The sequence below is a fragment of the Wyeomyia smithii genome, chromosome 3 (assembly GCF_029784165.1).
Source record: "Wyeomyia smithii strain HCP4-BCI-WySm-NY-G18 chromosome 3, ASM2978416v1, whole genome shotgun sequence".
NCBI lineage: Eukaryota > Metazoa > Arthropoda > Insecta > Diptera > Culicidae > Wyeomyia > Wyeomyia smithii.
The window spans coordinates 196752491-196771843 of record NC_073696.1 but is presented as its reverse complement, the minus strand read 5'-3'; the positions used below and the strand labels follow the sequence as shown (position 1 = coordinate 196771843).

Here is a 19353-nt window from a genome sequence, read left to right as displayed (position 1 = left end):
GCACCTTGCTGGCAGTGCCCCCTGGCGGTTACCCAGCTTTCGGCAATAGGATTAGTTTCAGTCGCTTCCACCCCTCCGGGAATAGGCAATCATGTAGGCACTTATGCCTGTCATCTCATTCATAATCCTTGCTTCCTCCTCAGCCTAGGCATCACTGCTGTTTGTCACGAATTGGATGTCCGGCAGGTTGACCATCCCTGGTCTGTGTCTGAGATACTGGAACGTCGGACGTAAAACACGACAGCCGGAGGCCATGGACTTGGCTCATGGCGTGGATACGTTCCAGCATCGCTGGTGATCGCTCTGCAGTCACCAATGCGCTTTTGGTCTTGGCCATTACGATCTTGTAGGCGTTACCCCACGAGTTCGTATTGGCAGTCCCACATAGCCTTCATCGCACTTTTAAGTGCTGATCTTACAGATCCGAATGCTGCACGGTGCTCTATCCTATGTTCAATGATTCACGCACGTTAAATCCCAAGTAACAATTTCTATACTCCAAAGTCGTAAACATATTTGAGAAAGTTTTGATAGAGTCGTACCGAAGCTCAATAGTTTTTACACAGCAACATACTGCATCGCAATAAATCAAATTCAGAACGCCTTAGTAAGGTTTTCAGATGCCTCCTAAGTTTCATGTATTTCTTATATGTGTTATTCGCTGTTTATCAATGGGGATACAAATGCACGATAAAATTAATCCTTACAACTACATTAAACTCGTGTTAAAAGTTTCTCATTGTCTTAAGATAGTCTCGAGAGACTATCAAGTTTTTAAGAGGACTTTAGTATCAACATTAAAATAGTTTGGTCCATTGTGGGTTTACGTAAGGTCATTGATAAAATCGCCAATTTCTCTACAATTGCGAGCTACAATCATGGCTGATAAGTAGAAAAGATTAATAACATTAGTAACTTCGAACGGAAAACCAAGAGAAATTCTCATACACTCGGGAGGCTCCCCACAGTCCTTCGCTTTATGGCCTGCACCACCACAACGCCTGCATAGTTGGCTCCTGTCGGGCCCCTTGCAGGTCCAGGACTTATGTTCTCCCTCAAAACACCGTAAGCAAACGTCCAGTGGCTGGAGTATACCCAGAAGGCATACTGACCAGCCGACCTTCAGCTTGCCTTCCTTAAGTGCCAGGTTCGCGTCCGCTGACGCTAACCGGAAGGTAGCCACCTGGGTTCCCGCTGGACCCTTCCGGAGGCGGATTGACTCAGTGGCCACCTCTACCCCGCACTTCTCCTTGAGGGCTAGCGCAATGTCGCACCCCTCGGTGATTTCGTCCAGGTTTTTAAGCTGGAGAGTCACCTCCGAGGTGAGTGCCCGAACCTGCACCTCCTTGCCGAGGACCTGCTCGGCTACCGCCTTGTAGGAAGCGCCCTTATTTTTTGCATCCTTTCGGAGCTCAAGGATCATCTTGCCGGTGCGAGATCGGCGAATGCTCCGCACATTCGCCCCCAACTCCTTGAGCTGGGTTTCGCCCCCCATCTTTTTCAATACCTCCGAGTACTTGGACCCGTCGGTTTTGAGGATGAGGGCGCCCCCCCTGCTCTTGGCCTTCTTGGCCCTTGGCGGTCGTTTTTTTGCCGCTTTATCTTTGCGTTTTCCACCTTCCTGGCGCCCTCTTCCTACCACGGTAACCCAGGGGTTTCCCGCAGTAGCCGCTCCGGTCGACACTTCGGCCCTTGTGCCTGTTGGTGTGCTGTCCCGCGTGTATAGCGCCACCAACCGCTTTTTCACGTTTTCGGGGGCTGTTTCCCCCGGGGACTGCCGCGTTCGCTTAGTGGTCTGCCCCGTAGAGCAGATCGCTGCGAACGTGGGGGCATCGGTCTGAACCCCTTTGGATTCAGACGCCCTTTCCTTCCCCACCTCCATTTCAGCCGCTTCGGCCCGTGCCTCGAGTTCGGCGTACTCCTGTTGAGCTTCGTCAATGGTGGCCCGAAGCAGGAGGAGGCTCTGCTTCAGGTCCCTGGCGATATTGCTCCTACTCGCCGCGAACTCGATGATCGCATCGAGCTGTTCGGACAGTGCTGCCACCCTTGGCCGCTTGTCTCTACTCTTCTCGATGGCCTTGACCAGCAGGGGACCGTTGACCGTTATTTCCGGTGTGGAGACTGGCGTGTTGGCCTTTCCGCCACCGGATTGTACTGCATTCGTCTCCGCCTTCGTCTGCGGAGACCGCTGGATGCCGCCTCTCGCAAAGGGATTTGGTAGTCCCTCCGCGCTCGTCACTTGTTTCTTGGTAATTGAATTCATTTGATTGGGTCCCCCTTCCAGCCGCTATCCTTGTCCATAGATGAGAAGTCGCTTGTATGGTCCCATGGTAATCTATGCCGAAGCAGTGAGGCCATGGGTAAGGGGGGTCGCCATAGCACCTTATGAGCACTATAACGCCCCCGCCCGTGTAAGTCAGGAAAGGGGCATCTTGTCCTAGGACTAGTTCCCCCCATCTGATCTTTCTCTGCCTGATTCCCACCAGGCAATGGACGCGGAACGTACTGGAAGGCCTGCCAGGGTTTACGGGACGGAGACCCCTGCACCGGGTACCATCTCGCCGTTTCAAGCCGCTGTCACGCGACTTTACTAAGGGAGCTCGATGCAGGTGCCAGCCCTAGGTCGTGGTTACGTATCATATCCGACTCGAATCCGTTTCGTTCGCTGCCAGTTGCCATAATTGGGGCCTTACTGGTGTCAGCCCCAATGGGCAGGGGATTTGGTTGATGGGAGCGGCACTACTCGCTCCGTCAGAGATGCTTCCGGGTACTTGTGGCATTTGCGAGGAGTCGACTGCCCGGTTTCCGACCCTCACCACCCCTAGGCAATCTCCCATTGCATGTGTAGGATAAGTACAACGATACACCGTGCCCCAGTGCTGCGTCGAGAAAATTTCCAGCTCGAAAAGATCCTCGACTCGATCGGGAATCGAACCCGATATCACAACCGTGTGGGAGAGCTAGCCGACCGACATCGCTAATCACAGAACCACGGGGACCACATATTCCGTATATTCATATATTCGGTTTTAAAATATAGGTTTACCACCCTCTTGTAGTGTGGGCCCTTGTAGCTGTAATAAAGTTATTTCATAGTTTTATTATAGCCATTAAGATTTATCCTACTTAAAAATAGATTTAAGAACACAGCCATTACGGATCCTCCGTTTTGCTCGAAGGCACGCACTAATGTGGCAAGTACCTGGTCACCAGTACCAGTACACGAACCCATCGAACGCCTCATTGGGTTTAACTATAAAATCTATGAAATCTCGGGTTCGAGTCGGGTTCGGGTTTCACAATTTCGGGTTCGGGTTTGAACGAAAAAAAAGTTTCGGGTTCGGGTCGGGTTCGGGTTTCGACCGAAAAAAAAATCAGGTTTGGGTCGGGTACGGGTTTGAAAAACATCAAACCCGACCATCTCTCCTGTTTTGATCTTTTAGAGCACAAAGTTTCACAATGTAATACGATTTTTGGCACCCAAACGTGTTTTTTTTGGAAAAACGGTCTCGTTTGCAGTGAAAAACGAAATTCTCATAAAAATGATTGTTCACAGACACGAGACTCTAAGCTAATTAAATTTAATGAGTTTTATAATTTCAGTTGACCTGCTGAGCCTCCATCGTAATCACCGTGAGTCTCTTAAAAATGATAGTTCTTCATGAAAACGGTCGTAGCTTGAAATAAAAATTGATATTTTTTTCCTAATGTTGAAAATCTGTACTATTATAAAGGTATAACTTCAATTTAATAAATAAAATACTTCACAACCTAGAAAAATCCAAGCTTTCCTAATTACAAAACAGAAACACATTAGCAAGCTCGATGCGACACAATCCACCGTGTCCACGCTATTATGATTGTGCCCTAGTTATAACTAGTTAAATAGAGTAGCTTCCACATTTTGGCGGTTCTCTGTGCAATCTCAGCTTATCACCACCAATCGCGGGTAACACTTGCTATGTGTACGATAAGTAATGTTAGAAGTTCAAAACAGCATTTAAGAATAACACCCACAAATGTTGTTATAAGGCTTCAAATGTGTATCTATAATATTTTCGCACAAGGACATTAAACGATGATCACAACTATATACGTTTGGAAACTACACGAGTGTCGTGAAAAACCAACCATGTGTAATTATTCATTTGAATGTTGTTCGATATGATATCTGCGCTGCCTCAGGAACGCTGACTTCAAAACGTGCGAAAGTCATAAATTATGACATGTCACTAACCTTTGCAAGTCTGTCAACACAATTCCACTAGCAACAAATTCATTAATTGATTTGACCTTGCTGGTCTTTTTTTCCTGAGTTTACTTTATTCATTCAAACACGAATCGTTGAACTGAATCAACTCGAAATACTTCTATTTCATGAAGTGGTGGTTTCAAACTTAATATATTCCATGTCATTAGTCACAAAATTTTAATTAAATTCATCATTTCGAAAAAAAGTTTTCATAGCCAGTTTGGTTGCACCTAAAACTATCAGTTGCGGAATTCGCGAAAGAGGCGAATTCGTCCCGCAGTCAATTGTTGCGCTCGCTTAATTAATTGAAATTGATTGAATCTTGATTTGGTGTCGCCGTGGCAACTAACTGCAATTATAAAAGGCGCTGTGGTTCTACAGATTCACTTTCATTCTCAAAATATCTGCCGTGTCGTCCGGTTGGGAGTATTGCTGCAGTTCGCTGGAATTTGAATAAAAGTGACATTGAACAAATTTCGCGATTTTGTTGAATAGAACAGAGTATGTCAAGTGCGCGCCTGTTAGTCAAAGTGAACTAAGTAAGCGATGTTGTTGAAGCGGACAGTGCCTCGAACCGATCGCTATCGCTGTGCTAAAAACAATTTTGGTGAAAATAAAATGGTGGGCTTCAAAAATAATCGAAAGCTTTCTCGGTGCGTGACTGGTGCTTTATACTTGATGCTATTATTAAAATTCACGATGGGAATCTTCCCGGTCACCGATTGCTACGATAGCAGCGATGCAAGCGCCTCCCTAGAAGAAACGGTTATTAAATATGACAACCATCTGAACGGTACGCACTACACAACCATGGGCGATAAGCTAGCGGGGGTTCATCGGAGAACTTTCGATGACACGGATGATTTGAAGGCCAGCTACGGTTCATCTAGCGGTCGTTCTAGGTTCGAACAGCACCCGTTTCACTGTTCAGCCTGCCAATTTCGGAGCGTGTTTGCCAAGGCATCGCTTAAATCTATTAAGGCCCACGTGCTGTTAAAATTGGGCTTCGAGTATCCACCGAATCAGACGAACTACCCAAAAGTTCCGGATGACATTCTGCGGAGTTTCAACGAGAAAATCAGCCACAGTCAGCACACGCGTATGCGGGAAGCCGGCGACAGCCAATATATGGGCGATGATCCCAGCATCCTCGACCAGGCGGATGACGTTGAAGAGGATTACGATTACTATCAAATTACGAACAAAATTTACATTTTTCCTAATCGTAAGTTACTAATTTGATTTCCGTCTGTTCTTTTTTTCTGCTTTTCAGAAACCAAACCTTAGCGCCGTCGATCTTAAATTTTTAACTCTTATATATTAAATTTTATTTTTTACATCATAACTATCATAACGTAAAATATTACATCTTTTTACAGCGCAAGCGATCAAGTTTGAAGAATACCAGAAAAACTCTTATTTATCTTTTATGTATTTCAGGTACTTCATCTAGTAGAAGTGAAACTTTCATTCATACCGTAATTGAAATTTGTTTAATAATAAATGTTTGTAAACAACCGCTAAAACTTGATCTTATATATTATTACCAAAAACGCTCACAAATTAAAATTAAAAGCCATCCCAATCTAATTAGGATTAGCTAGGCGTTTCTGTTTAACTTTCTATGGAAAGAATACGCTTCCCACCCCGTGCATTTCGAAAAACGCTCGACACAATATATTTGCTTCCCTACAAAAGTTCGCTGAATTTTCGAAGCACACTTTCGCCTTCGTCGCACATGGTAAATGTTTTCATGCCGGAAGCAACTCCGGCCAAATTATCTTACCTGATCCACTGATCCATAGTGTCGTCGGGAAAAAACACCTCGTCGCGATATAAGCTCGGTAGCGGATGTGCTGTTGGTGGAAAAAGAATAAAAATAAAATTGTAATTAGCTTTTTTCGGGGTACGATGCGGGTAAATTCACACCATTATCATATCCCACACAGGAAGGGTGCTCCCCCCAGTCAATGCCCTCATGAGAGTCTAACCACATCTGTCATCAACTCCGAAACCAACTGTCAACTGTCATCAACCCGAGACACCAGCACCCGAACGAATTTCCGAATTAATTGCCAACCCTTGAATAATTCATTTCAGTGACCGTAGAGGTCACCAAGCAAAACGCTCTTTACGGAAGAAGGCCAGTGAGACAATATTTCCTAGTAGTCACATTATAGACAATTTGATGAACGAAATAGGTTACGAATGCATAATATATTTTCGTCTAATGTGGTTGGGAATTGCTTCTCGTTTTCTCCTGTGTGTTTGTTGTAACTGAAATACACCGTGATGCGGAGGAAGTGTAAGTGAATCGTTTTATAGGCACTTTTTGGCATGCAGTATCGATAATTAGGGTAATTGTTGCACATCGAGTGGGGTTTCTCAAATAATGCTTTTCTAGACTATGAACATAACTTTAGCAATTTTGATATGCTCTAAGTATTCTTCTACAAATTTGAATTTAGTTATTTTAATATGTTTTTATTACACATTGTCTTGTACTCACGCCATTCCGAGTAAACAGTACGATGGAATAAGCCAAAGTAAAAATAGTCAGAATTATTTACAGATCATCTTACATTCTCTTACTTTGTGCGGGTTGTGTGCAAAGCCACGGCCGTAAGTTTGACATAGAACTACTTAAGGCTGTTTGTTTTCTTACTCGCATTGTTCCATTTGAGAGTGATAAGTTCGAAACACGCCCCTACTTTTCAATCATTCTCAGAAATATCGACGCCGTCTCAGTATGAGTTGAATTTTGCAAATAGTTCCATTGCCAAGTAGAATCCACTTCACACCATCATCACAAGTCAAAAACACTTTTAGGCCCAGTTCATTTGAACGCAAACGATTTCAAACTAAGCGAATTGAAAGATTAAAATTTGTTTTCAATTTTGTTCTATTTCACTATTAATGCTATTCCCAAGTTCAACACGTTGGTACACGCTCACTCTGGATAATCCAAAACTGAGTCAAAACCCAATCAGTTTCGCTAAAACCGTATGTACTCAAAATTGAGTAGAAGTTGTTTTACTTATTTTTGAGTACCACCGAATGTTATAAAAATTGAGTAAATATTACCCATATTATACCTGATGCGCGATGCGTAAAAGTTACTCATTTTCGACTCAAAAATGTGTACTTTAAGCTTCAATGAGGGAATTTCGGAAAAATTATCATTATTGACTCGATATTATTATATTTTGCCTTTTTAATGAATTTTATTTAAAAAAAGGCTTATTTCAAGAAATTTACCTTTGTTCGCCGGGACACGGGAGATCTTTGAATTTATTCGCCGTATATCCAACCAACGAGTCCTGGTGGAAAAGAAAAATTAGCTTTAGTTGCAGTCAATTATTTAAAATTATGAATTACCTACCGATAACAACTCATTTCAAACATTTCTATTTCTTCCTTTTTTTCAGACGGTTTGCTTGGTTTGCTGTTTGCTTTTAATTGCAAAAAAAAAATAACAAAAACAACACGCAAGCACCAGTTACCCAATTTTGAGGAAATTTGCCACCATGAACAATTTAATTCTACTCATTTTTTGACGTCTTCGAACAACTGAAAAAAATGATTAAAATTCAACTCAGCCGCTGAGTAGCCCAGAGTGAGCGTGTATAGGATGGTTGACGCTACCTATTCCATAACACCTCTATCACTAGAAAGGCGCAAAAATTTAAGGCTACTAGAACAAACACCGATACTATATGAAGTATTACAAAACTGCATGAAAGCAAGCCAACTTGATAGTAGAAGTGGCAAAGTACATCTCGAGTACTAATACGGCAATGCGCAGATCTGTTGCTATGACAACTGTTAACCAGCGCATGCGCAAATGTGTTGTGTCTACGCAGTGCAACTAGAACGACAATCGATTTTATTAGTGGCAGTTTGAATTGATTATAAGTTGATGACAAAATATAATATTCAACCTTTCAAAATGAGTTGTTTCTTTCATTTGAATATTAAAATTGATTTCGCAATTGTTTTCAACGTCATCTGGACATAAAATCTAACGAAACTAGAAAACGTTGTTAGATATACGATAGCAAATATTGAAGTGATATTGGTTACACTGCAAGCGTTTTGTTTATCTTTTGATGACGCGTTTTGACACGCTTCGAATAAATATAGAAACCCTTCAAATAATTTAAACATCAATTTGGTTAAGTCACTTTACATTGTGCGTTGAATGCTACGACTTTTGTTCCAAGAAAAATCACTTTGCAGGTACGTAGCATTGTCATTAGATGGTGTAATGTCTTACGAAAAGGCATAGTGATAGTGAATGTTATTGTTGAACTAATGTTATTAAAAACATCTCCAAAACCAGAAAAAAACGAGCTTGTTTTCGAAATGCGGTTGTAATTACTGATGAAAAACAACTTAAAACAAAATACAATAACACAAGTTTTCAATAGCGCTTATAGTGCACTTATATGACTTCTTTCGTTGTCACTTAATATTGTAAAACTTTTTTAAAAGTTGTTGTTAATCATGAAAATTTCTGTGGAATATTTGTTGAACGAACTTTTGCTTACGTTGCCCAGCATAAATGATTTCTGGCTGGTCTCTGGGCATCTTCTCTATTCCGGAAATATATATTTTGAGTCGTATTGGATCATTTTGGGAATTTTAGAAACTTCGATTGCTGCAACAACTAGAAAATCCACTAGAATCTAAGATTTACGTTTCGCTTCCGTTAAGAACCCTCACAGAGACGCAGTTCTACGTGAAAAAGTAATCACATAACAAAAAAATCAGAAGGGTTATGCGTAAGGCCACGATCGCATAGTTGACTAAGAACTACATAAAACTGTTCGTTACAGTACTTGCATTGCTGTATTCGAGGGTAACCACTAGTGATAAATTCGAAGAAACTTCTATTTTGACGTAGGACTTTGTCTTACATAAGTAGGGTAGCATGCTGTGGAAAGTGTAACGGAAATAGGCTCTCTTAAAATACATATAGTGTTACTACCACTAAATGGATTTCAAATGCCAATTTCTTCATCGAAAGGTGAAGGATGCCCCAAACTTGTGGCATAAAAGTTGAAAATATCGTTGACATATCGTTTCAATAGTAAGTCAGTGAAAAGTTGTGTTAGAAATCAATCATTTTTGGTTTAGTGTCGCATCGTTGAATGATCACCATCCCGCTTCTATAGCTAAGAACAGGATGATACAATATTACCATCAAACTACTGCATATCTGTATGTTGTAATTCGTGTAATTCTACGTCAAAAAATAAAATATTCAAAGTAAATATTTTGGTGGTCAATAAAACTAGGATGAGTTTAAAAAACAATTTGCGTAATCATATGCTAAACTGAAATATAATTGTTAGAAAATGTAATCCACTAAATCATAGAGTAAATACATCGTTACAACGAAAAATGGTGCCATCCTGTATATTTAATGCACTTGGAGACTGGCAACACTGCTTTCATAAGAGCAAAGTTAATCCTCCACCGGCTCGTAAACAAAACTTTTTTTTCATGTACTCATATCTATTCAGAATTAATATTGTGTGTTCTGCCACAAATGGTGACAAAACAACACTATTATATATATTTGTACGCTTTTTTATATTATTGAATGTTATTAGCTTTCGCAGTTAAGTTAATGTAATTGTAGGAAAATTATTAAACCTACTTGTCAAGGAAAAAAGGAATAAAACAAAACTTCAAATAAACTTAGAACTATCTTACTGACTATAAAGTGAGCTAATCGGTGCAATTGAGGATTGCAACGATTTTTGTCGGAATTTGTTGATAATTCGGCTTGACATATTTTCTAATGTTTCTACATTATTGAGCCTATGTAGCTCGTTCGTGCTAAACCAGGAAGGACGCTTCAGAATCATTTTCAAAAGTTTATTCTAAATCCTTTGAAGTGTCTGGTTGCACAACAACTTGTCCAGATGGGAACGTAAACTAAACTCATGTTCGTGGTGTAATTAGGACTACAAAATCACGTGTGATAGTGAAAGTGACACTAAAACGATACTGCCAAAGACAAGTATAGTGCACAGACAGGTGATCTTTTTTCATTACTTCCAAAATTGTACTTTATACATTGAAAGTGACAATCAAAAGTAGCGTCATTTGCTTCCTTCATGAAGGCTTGCATGGAAGCTTGTATGCATATCTGAGTGGGCAGACAGTGCCACTATTTCCACCGTAAATGGAGCAAATGCAATGCAAATGAATATCTTTTTTTTTGCTTATGTTTTATTGTTATTATTTTTAGTTCAATTCCCTTAGTGTTGTATTTGCGGAGGCAATCAATAACACATTATATATTCGTTCCAAGTTTTTACACTTTGTCAACAAATTTGAAGCTATATGTTGGTAAATATGTATATGATAAGATTTATTTATTTAGTTATTCATTAAATTATCTTGCCACTCCTCTATTCAATACATTTAATATAACATAATATGTTTAGATAAAAATGTATCGGAGAAATTGAAAGTCTAAAATAATAATAGAACGTATAAGTTTCTTATATTATTTTGAGGCGGGGCTTACCGAATGATATATTACTCCGGAATGTAGGTACTCAGTCGTTCTGTTAAGAGTCTTTGGAAGGTCGGTAGAGCTAACAATTTCTAAAACCCGAACCTAAGATGGTTGCAGTATTGAAAGATAATTGCAACAGTTATTTTTTCATAATAGCACTGCCGGACAGTGGGATCTAGAAATAGATTTCCACACATACACACATCTTGTATATTTAATGCACTTTGCTTGTAAACCTTAAATGTGCTCTTTGAAATGCTTGTGTCATAAAAGAACAAAGGTTTATTGCGGAATAACCTTCCAATTTGTTAGATCGTATCATATTATCAACTCTGATCCATTTATAAGTTGGAGAATGCCCATGGAGAAACTTAAACCACAGACTAACAGACGTAACACTGGAACTCAGCTCCATCGCTACAACAAACGATCATTTCGAATTTCCAATCAAATACAAGTCATCGCGCAATAACACCGTCTGGGGCGCTATCATGCAATCTCATACATATTTTGTAGTTCCCAATTTGACACATGTACGCACGCTAGCGCTGATGTCAAAATACAAGACGCAACGCGAACCCGGCAGCAGATGGTGCTAGTGTTACTATCGTAAAGTACTGGTATCTTCCAAACGATGATTTTATTGAAAACTTGTTCGAAGTGTTATGTCTGTTAGTCTGTGCCCAAACATTCCATCTGAAAAATTGAATTTCCATTTGTGTGTGGCATCATCTTGTTTAGCAAAATTCTTCTAAACAAATTGCTAATCAAGGAAAGCACACTGAATGGTCGAAAACTTGGAACCTCAGATGTATTTTTGATTGACTTGAAAATTAGAGTGAGTATATTTTCTATTTTCCCACAATTATCATTCATTATCTGAGAAAACATGTGGTTTCAAAGCAAGTCACGCAAGAGCGTTTATTTCAACGATGGATTACAATTGCAACTTTGTCACCAAAGCAATGGAATCTATCAAATCTATGAACTACATAATTAAGATCATAAGTCAATTCGAGATTTGATTTAGGAAAAATTTGAAATAAAATATAAAGCGCTTTGACATAAACGACCGTTCCAATTTATGAAAAATAACCATAAGTTTGAAACAGTAATATAGATTTACTTGTTCTAATTTCAATTGCTTCACAGTATGGTACTCGCCAGCAATGAGCGGTGCATAAGATTGAACATTGCTTGTTGCGAAAAACGGTAATCTACTGTAATGAGTTAATATCAGAAAACAAATTTCCAGTTTCAATACTGCCCAGGTTTACCACAGTTTGTTTTTTTTTTAGCGCGGAGCTCGAATTACCCGTACTAATAACGGTCATTTTTCATTGTGCTTGGATTAACCGGTAGGGTAACGTTCCCATAATTCGCCCACTTTATCCGAGTACCCATATTTCGCCCCCCTTTTTTTATTGTTCGCAATATAGTGTCAACATATTGAAAATAAATTATTATTTGGCATAATTCAATAACAAACCCCGTAAACAATTTGTTGATTAGTGGGTGGGTGAATTATGGGGTCAAGGCGAATTATGGGGTCCTTACTCTATAAGGCTAAATTTTGTTTACCCTGCCTAACGTTAAGAATAGTCAAACGAACAGGGCATTGGTAAAAAATTGCCATGTAATTTGGAGCTCATCAACGCTTTGAACGTTGGGGAAGAACTTCATGAACAACCTTGAACGGCCTGGCGTCATTATTAGTAATTTCAAAATAACGGATGGATTTTCGCAGCCGCTTGAAATATCTAAGGGGGAAATTCCCTCTTTTTACGCGTAGCGATGCGTGTTTTTAATTTCGCTCTGTCATTTCAGATTATACGAAAGAAAGATGAAAATAAACAAAAATAATTGAAAATAGGCAGTTCTGAAGGAGACGCCACTAACTTGCAGGTGGTCTTTGAAGGACGTACTGCCGAAAAAAACACAAACTTTGAAGCTATGAGGCAATTAGGTGCCAATTCACTAGCAACCGAAAGCGTGACCGAGCTGTTCAAACTGCACTGACATAATCCAGATGTGGAAATTAAGAACGTACTACAGTGGAATTTCGAATTTATCACGGTCAAAAAAACATCCTCTCGTGAATCCAACGAAACTGTGGACTTGGTGAAATGATAAAAATTAGTATTTTTCTTTAGATTTCACTGCTATGCAACCAAAAATACTAACCTCCATTATTTCCTCGAATCCAAAGTTTCGTTAGATTTACCGGAAAGTGTTTTTTTGACCGTGATAAAATCGAAATTCCACTGTATTTGGATATATGCGTATAGCTGTATGTACTCAGGAAAAGAATTTTAAAATTGAAATTCGATGAAGAAATTGGTTCAGCTCTGGTTAGTTTATTAGTTAGATATTTTGTTGATGAGTTTGGAGCATTGTTCTGTTTCATATCTATACAAGGTGTTACGTTCCTGGTTGAGAAAATTTAAGGGGCTTATATACCAAATTTGATGAATAAACAACCTTTCTACACATATGCTCTAACGTTAATCTACTCAGAGTTTTTCATGCTCATGCTCAAGTCAGCGTATGAGAATTCAAAATTCAGATATCAAGATTACAAAATTAAGAGAGAGAAAGATAAACGATAAAAAACCGCTAATCTGGTTACTAGGTTTCACATGTCAGAGGTGCCAGATCTCTTCTCAAAGCGCAATGTTGGCTAACTTTTTCATTTGAGTCGTATTTTTTTTTTTTTTTTTTTTTTTTAAAGGTGGCGGGGAAATCTGCAAACAGACACCTGAGAAGAGAACTCAGGGTGTGGGGATGAGACTAGGGGAGAGATGCTGGGGTAGTTACACTCGCCCAGACACCTACTGATCCCTGTCCCGACCCACTAAAACCCCTCCAGTCTCCAGCCCTGGTCTTCCCGGAACGACGGTTAAGTATTACGTCGGGGAGTGGCTTTTGTGCGTGATGCACCCTCTTTACTCTTATAACCTCCTAGCTAACTACCTGGAGACTGGTAATTAGCTACCACTGGCGTGTTGGTGGTTGACCCGCCACACACGTTGCAGCTCCAGAACAATCTGAGAGGCGGCCGCACAGACCGCGTTCCAGATGTTCGGGTCGTCGCACATCCTCCGGACTAGATTGTCCGGAGTAGTGCCAGGCCCGCTCACAGCCATCATGTTGCTCCTTGCTCTTACGAAACGGGGGCATACGAAAAAGACATGCTCAGCAGTCTCCTCCTCCTCCACGCACTCGGGACACATGGGGGACACCGCGTGTCTGAACCTGTGCAGATATTGCCTGAAACAACCATGGCCTGACAGGATTTGTGTCAGGTGGAAGTTCACTTCACCATGTCGTCTCCCGACCCAGCCGGATATCTCCGGTATGAGTCGGTGCGTCCATCTGCCCTTTGTGGAGTTGGACCATTCCCGCTGCCAGCGGAGCATCGAGAATGACCTTCTGGTACATCGTATGCCCCTTGTGTCACGTTGGTCGAAACACTCTCTGTCCTCCTTGATGGCGATGCTGATAGGCATCATGCCGGACAAGACACAGATTGCATCGTATGACACCGTACGATACGCACTCGCAACTCTCAGGCACATGAGCCTGTAGGTACTTTCCAGTTTACCACGGTAACTATTAGTACCTAGCGCTCTGGACCACACTGGCCCACCATACCTAAGTATGGACGAAACCACGCTGGCAAGAAGTCTTCGCTTGCTGCCATAAACCGCTGAGCTATTGGACATCATACGAGATAGTGCTGCAATAACCGATGAGGCCCTCTTACAGGCATAGTCGACGTGACTCCCGAACGTGAGCTTGTCGTCCACCATAACCCCCAAGAGCTTCAGGGATCGCTTCGAGGTGATGGTGCAGTCTCCGACTCTGACCACCGCCTGTTGCTCCGATTTACGGTTGTTCACAACCGTGACCTCCGTCTTATGATGCGCGAGCTCCAGTTTCCTGGAGCGCATCCAGTCCTCGACCTTGCGTATACAGTGCGCGGCCGTCAACTCGACCTCCTCGATAGACTCGCCGTAAACCTCCAGCGTTATGTCGTCTGCAAAGCCGACGATCACGACCCCTACAGGGAACTTGAGTTTCAACACTCCGTCATACATGACATTCCACAACACCGGGCCCAGGATAGAACCTTGCGGAACTCCTGCGGTAATTGGGACGCACTTCTGACCCTCCTCCGTGTCGTAAACAAGTACTCGATTCTGGAAATAATTTTCCAGAATCTTGTACAGCGACACCGGTACATGGATGCTCCTGAGCGCGAGTGCTATGGAGTCCCAACTGGCACTATTGAACGCATTCTTCACGTCGAGCGTGACGATTGCGCAGTAGCGTATTCCCCTTCTCTTGCGCTGGATTGCTACCTCCGCCGTCTTGATGACGGAAGAGATTGCGTCCAGCGTGGACCTGCCCTTCCGGAAGCCGAACTGGTTACTTGCCAGACCGTGTACACCCTCCGTGTACCTCACCAGTCTGTTGAGGATGATCCTCTCAAGCACCTTGCCCGCGGTGTCCAGCAGGCAGATAGGCCTATATGCCGATGGGTCCCCTGGCGGTTTCCCAGCCTTCGGCAATAAGACCAGTCTCTGCCGCTTCCACCTGTCCGGAAAGAGACAGTCATCCAGGCACCTCTGCATGACTGCCCTGAACAGCCCGGGGGCCGTTTTTATCGCCAGGTTAGGGATACCATCCGGTCCCGGTGCCTTGCTCACCTTTAGGGATTTGGCGATCACGATGAGTTCCTCATTCGTAACCCTTGCCTCCTCCCCTGCCTCGACACGGCTGTCGTCGCTCACGGATTGGATGCTCGGCAGGTTGGCCGACCATCTCTGGTCTATGTCTGAGATACTGGAACGTCGGACGTGAGACTCGACTACCGGAGGCCAAGGACTTGGCTCGTGGCGTGGAAAGAGTCCCTCGATGATACGCTCCAGCATCGCTGGTGATCGCTCTGCAGGCGCCAGCGCGCCTTTAGTCTTGGCCATTACGATCCTGTAGGCGTCACCCCACGGATTTGTATTGGCACTCGCACATAGCCTATCAAAGCAGGCCCTCTTGCTGGCCTTTATCGCACTCTTTAGCATCGATCTTGCCGAACTGAATGCTGCGCGGCGCTCTGTCCTCTCTTCTTCGTTTCGCGCACGCTGCATCCTCCGTCTTGCACGGAGGCACGCACTGCGAAGGTCGGCTATCGCGTCCGTCCACCAGTAAACCGGTGGCTTTCCATTCCTAGGTTGGCGAGTCCTAGGCATGGTGGCGTCGCACGCCCGCGATAGCATAGCAACTAGTTGGTCAGCAGTCGGGCGGATCCAACTGCCCCCCTCGCGCTCCCTTCTCATTGCCTCTTCGAATACCTCGGCATCAAAGTGCGATGTCTTCCACCCGCGAACGGTCGAAGTGTTGGCTCTACCCGTCGCTTGCCGCCTCTCGTTGTTGTCTACACTATAACAGACCGCCTGGTGGTCGCTATTAGTGTAGCCATCGTCTACCCTCCAGTTCTTGATCAGTCCTGGGCTGGAGAACGTCACGTCGATTATCGACTCCGCACCATTTCTGCTAAATGTACTTTTGTTCCCAACGTTGGCCAGATCTAGGTTGAGCTTTGCAAAAGCCCCCAACAGGATCTGGCCCCTCTGGTTCGTGAAGCGACTTCCCCACTCAACAGCCCAAGCGTTGAAGTCGCCCGCCACCACCAACGGCGTTAGGCCCGTTAGCTCCATGGATATGAGGTCGACCATCTGGGTGACCCTTTCGGTAGACCAACGTGGCGGAGCATAGCAACTGCAGTAGAACACTCCGTTTACCTTAGCAACTACGTACCCTTCTTCTGAGGTTGAGACAACCTCCTGAACCGGGAACTTGCTCGTCGTACATATGGCCGCCAAACTGGACCTATCCGCAACCCAGTTACCGTTTCCGGGAGGGATGCGGTAGGGATCCGATATGACGGCGATGTCCGACAACGACTCAGTGGCTGCTTGGTGTAGCAGCTGCTGAGCCGCGAAGCAATGGTTCAGGTTCATTTGCGTCACCCTTACGCCCGTGGTTTCGCAGCCGGCTTACCGGCTGGGCACCTGGGGCCTCCCATAAAGTGTTTGGCGTCCCGTTTCCCGGAACATACCATGCACTTGGGAGACTCCACACAGTCCTTTGCTTTATGGCCTGCACCTCCACATCGCCTGCACAGCTGGCTCCTATCGGGCCCCTGGCAGGTCCAGGACTTATGTCCGCCCTCAAAGCACCGGAAGCAAATGTCTGGTTGCTGTAGTATGCCCAGAGGACATACAGACCAGCCGACCTTCAACTTGCCCTCTTTCAGGGCCAGGTTAGCGTCCGCCGACGGTAGTCGGAAGGTAGCTATCTGGGTCCCCGCCGGACCTTTGCGGAGGCGGATTGACTCCTTAGCCACCTCCACCCCGCACTTCGCTTTTAGGGCTTGTGCAATGTCGCACCCCTCAGTGATTTCGTCCAGGTTTTTCCCTTTGACCATACAAAAGGTTTAAGGACCACCAGTTGAAAATCACTGTGATAAAGCAATTTCAGAGCATTCTTAATTCATTGTTTAGTTCATTGAAAATAAATATATCCTTTATTGTACTTGATTGCAATACCTCTCAATGTGTTACCTTTTTTGTTCGTTTGGCTCGAATTGTGACATGTTTGTTTGGCTCACAACATTCTCTCCGCATATCTTTTTCTCTGAGTATTGCTACATTAAACCTAGTTGGGCTGCTAGAGTAAAAGTTTTTTTTTCATCATAGCTCTAGGAATTCCAGGTGAAAAGGATGACTGTATTCTATTGGTGGCGAATACGACGAACTGCTCATTCATATATAATAATTCCATGCTTAACATTGCTGGTGGCACATCGGTCAAAACTTGTTCTACCTGCAAAGACTGCAATGTGTTGCAATCGGTTATGTGGAAACTAACACGTTACCGCATTTGTACTTGTTAGTTGTAAAACACTGTTTTTACCACTTGTGTAGTAGTAGCAGTTGCTTTCAAACGAATAAAATTATATACAGTGTTTCCTGCATTTTTCTGCACTGTTATTAAATGAGAAAATATTTTATTACTAGTTTTGTAAAAATTGGAAACAAGTCTTCTTATCTTCAATAAGTGAACCTTCACTCGCTATATGAGAGTTTAGCCGCAAATTACGTCTTCTGTTTGATAAGCAAGACAATTGCGAAGGAGAGAATGGAACCACATGAAACGGAACATTAGACTAATAATTTATCTATGTCTCACACTTAAAACTCATTAATAGTTGTTTTCCTGAGAACGCCTCGGAGTCTTAAATTCGGAATGAACATTCACTTATGAGCACTCGAGATTTGACGCTTGATAAACACTCACTCATCGTACCTGATTGCATGCAAGCCTGGTTAGAAAAAAAAACAACACTTGTTTCCGGAAACTTGGGTGCAAACTGCTCATACTGGTTTTTGTAAAGGTCATTGTATTCGTACACAAATGTTGTTGCTATGCTTCTATGCAATTCGGGAATGATGGAAGAACTTGAATGCAATGAGGCGATAATCACCAAAGGGCTCGTGTGGCTGTCAAACTCCATACATTTATGGTAGATGTACCATTCATTGATTCTGGTACCAGCGTTTCTGGTACCCACTTTTTGGTTGGTTTGCCCTAAAACTAGTGAAATAGAGTACACGCTCTAAATTGTCGGTAAACTTATTCTCGAATAAATATCGTTTTAGATGGAAAAAACAAGAACTCAACATTTGTTTACAATACAATGTGAACTTTCGAAGAATAAGATAGGTTGTGTGAGCTTTTGAAAAGAAATATTGACACCATGATGAATTGATGATTGCTAGGCAAAATGTTGACGTTTATAGTCCCCTGATTTGATTTGACGTTTACGAGCCCTGATTGAAGACAAGGTGTTGTTCGATTGACTGATTAAAAGTTGTACAATTACAAACCAATATTTTCGTTGTAATTTTCTGTTCTATAGTTTGTACTATCTTTAATAACCCCATATACAGCAGTGCCAATACAAGTAATAATTCATTTATGTTTTGTTTCATTTGTTGTGTTATTTAAAAACAAATTAAAATAAACTCTTGTATTCAGTACGCCTGCTATACACTTATAATATTTTCTCTAAACCCACATAAATAAAATATTAAATTCAATTAGTAAATCGGATACTGAAAAATAACGCATCGTTTTTCTGCGATGAGTGAATGTTTTTACTATTCAGTTACATGCAGATACAACTTTTTACATTGCTATACAGGCTGTACCTTTTCCACTATACTCACAGTTCAACGAATCGAATTCAACTTTAAGCACAACATTTCTCTTTTCTATTGACCGTTTATAACACATGAATGTTCCTGATTGGCAGCTTCTAACACTCAATATCCACACCAGGTACTGCAAATCTGCATTAGTTGTTTCAACGTGGATTCAATCGGGCCCCCGGTGCACAGTGGGGAATCGCTGGCCATCAGCCAAAAAAAATTTTTTTCGTTAGCTGTTTCATAATATTTTTCCTTTATTGCTATAACATTCAAGTGTCTAAATATCATAA

General features: G+C 42.5%; 1 protein-coding gene across 3 annotated transcripts in view; it reads right to left on the bottom strand.

Moving 5' to 3' along the window:
• Positions 1-19353, bottom strand: part of LOC129726806 (GTPase-activating Rap/Ran-GAP domain-like protein 3) — a 193146-nt gene that overhangs the window by 105914 nt on the left and 67879 nt on the right. For all 3 annotated transcript variants that reach the window (XM_055683926.1, XM_055683925.1, XM_055683927.1), the window contains exon 3: positions 6039-6108. In XM_055683926.1, coding sequence (XP_055539901.1) covers positions 6039-6108 — 70 coding nt within the window. The remainder of the gene's footprint in view (positions 1-6038; positions 6109-19353) is intronic.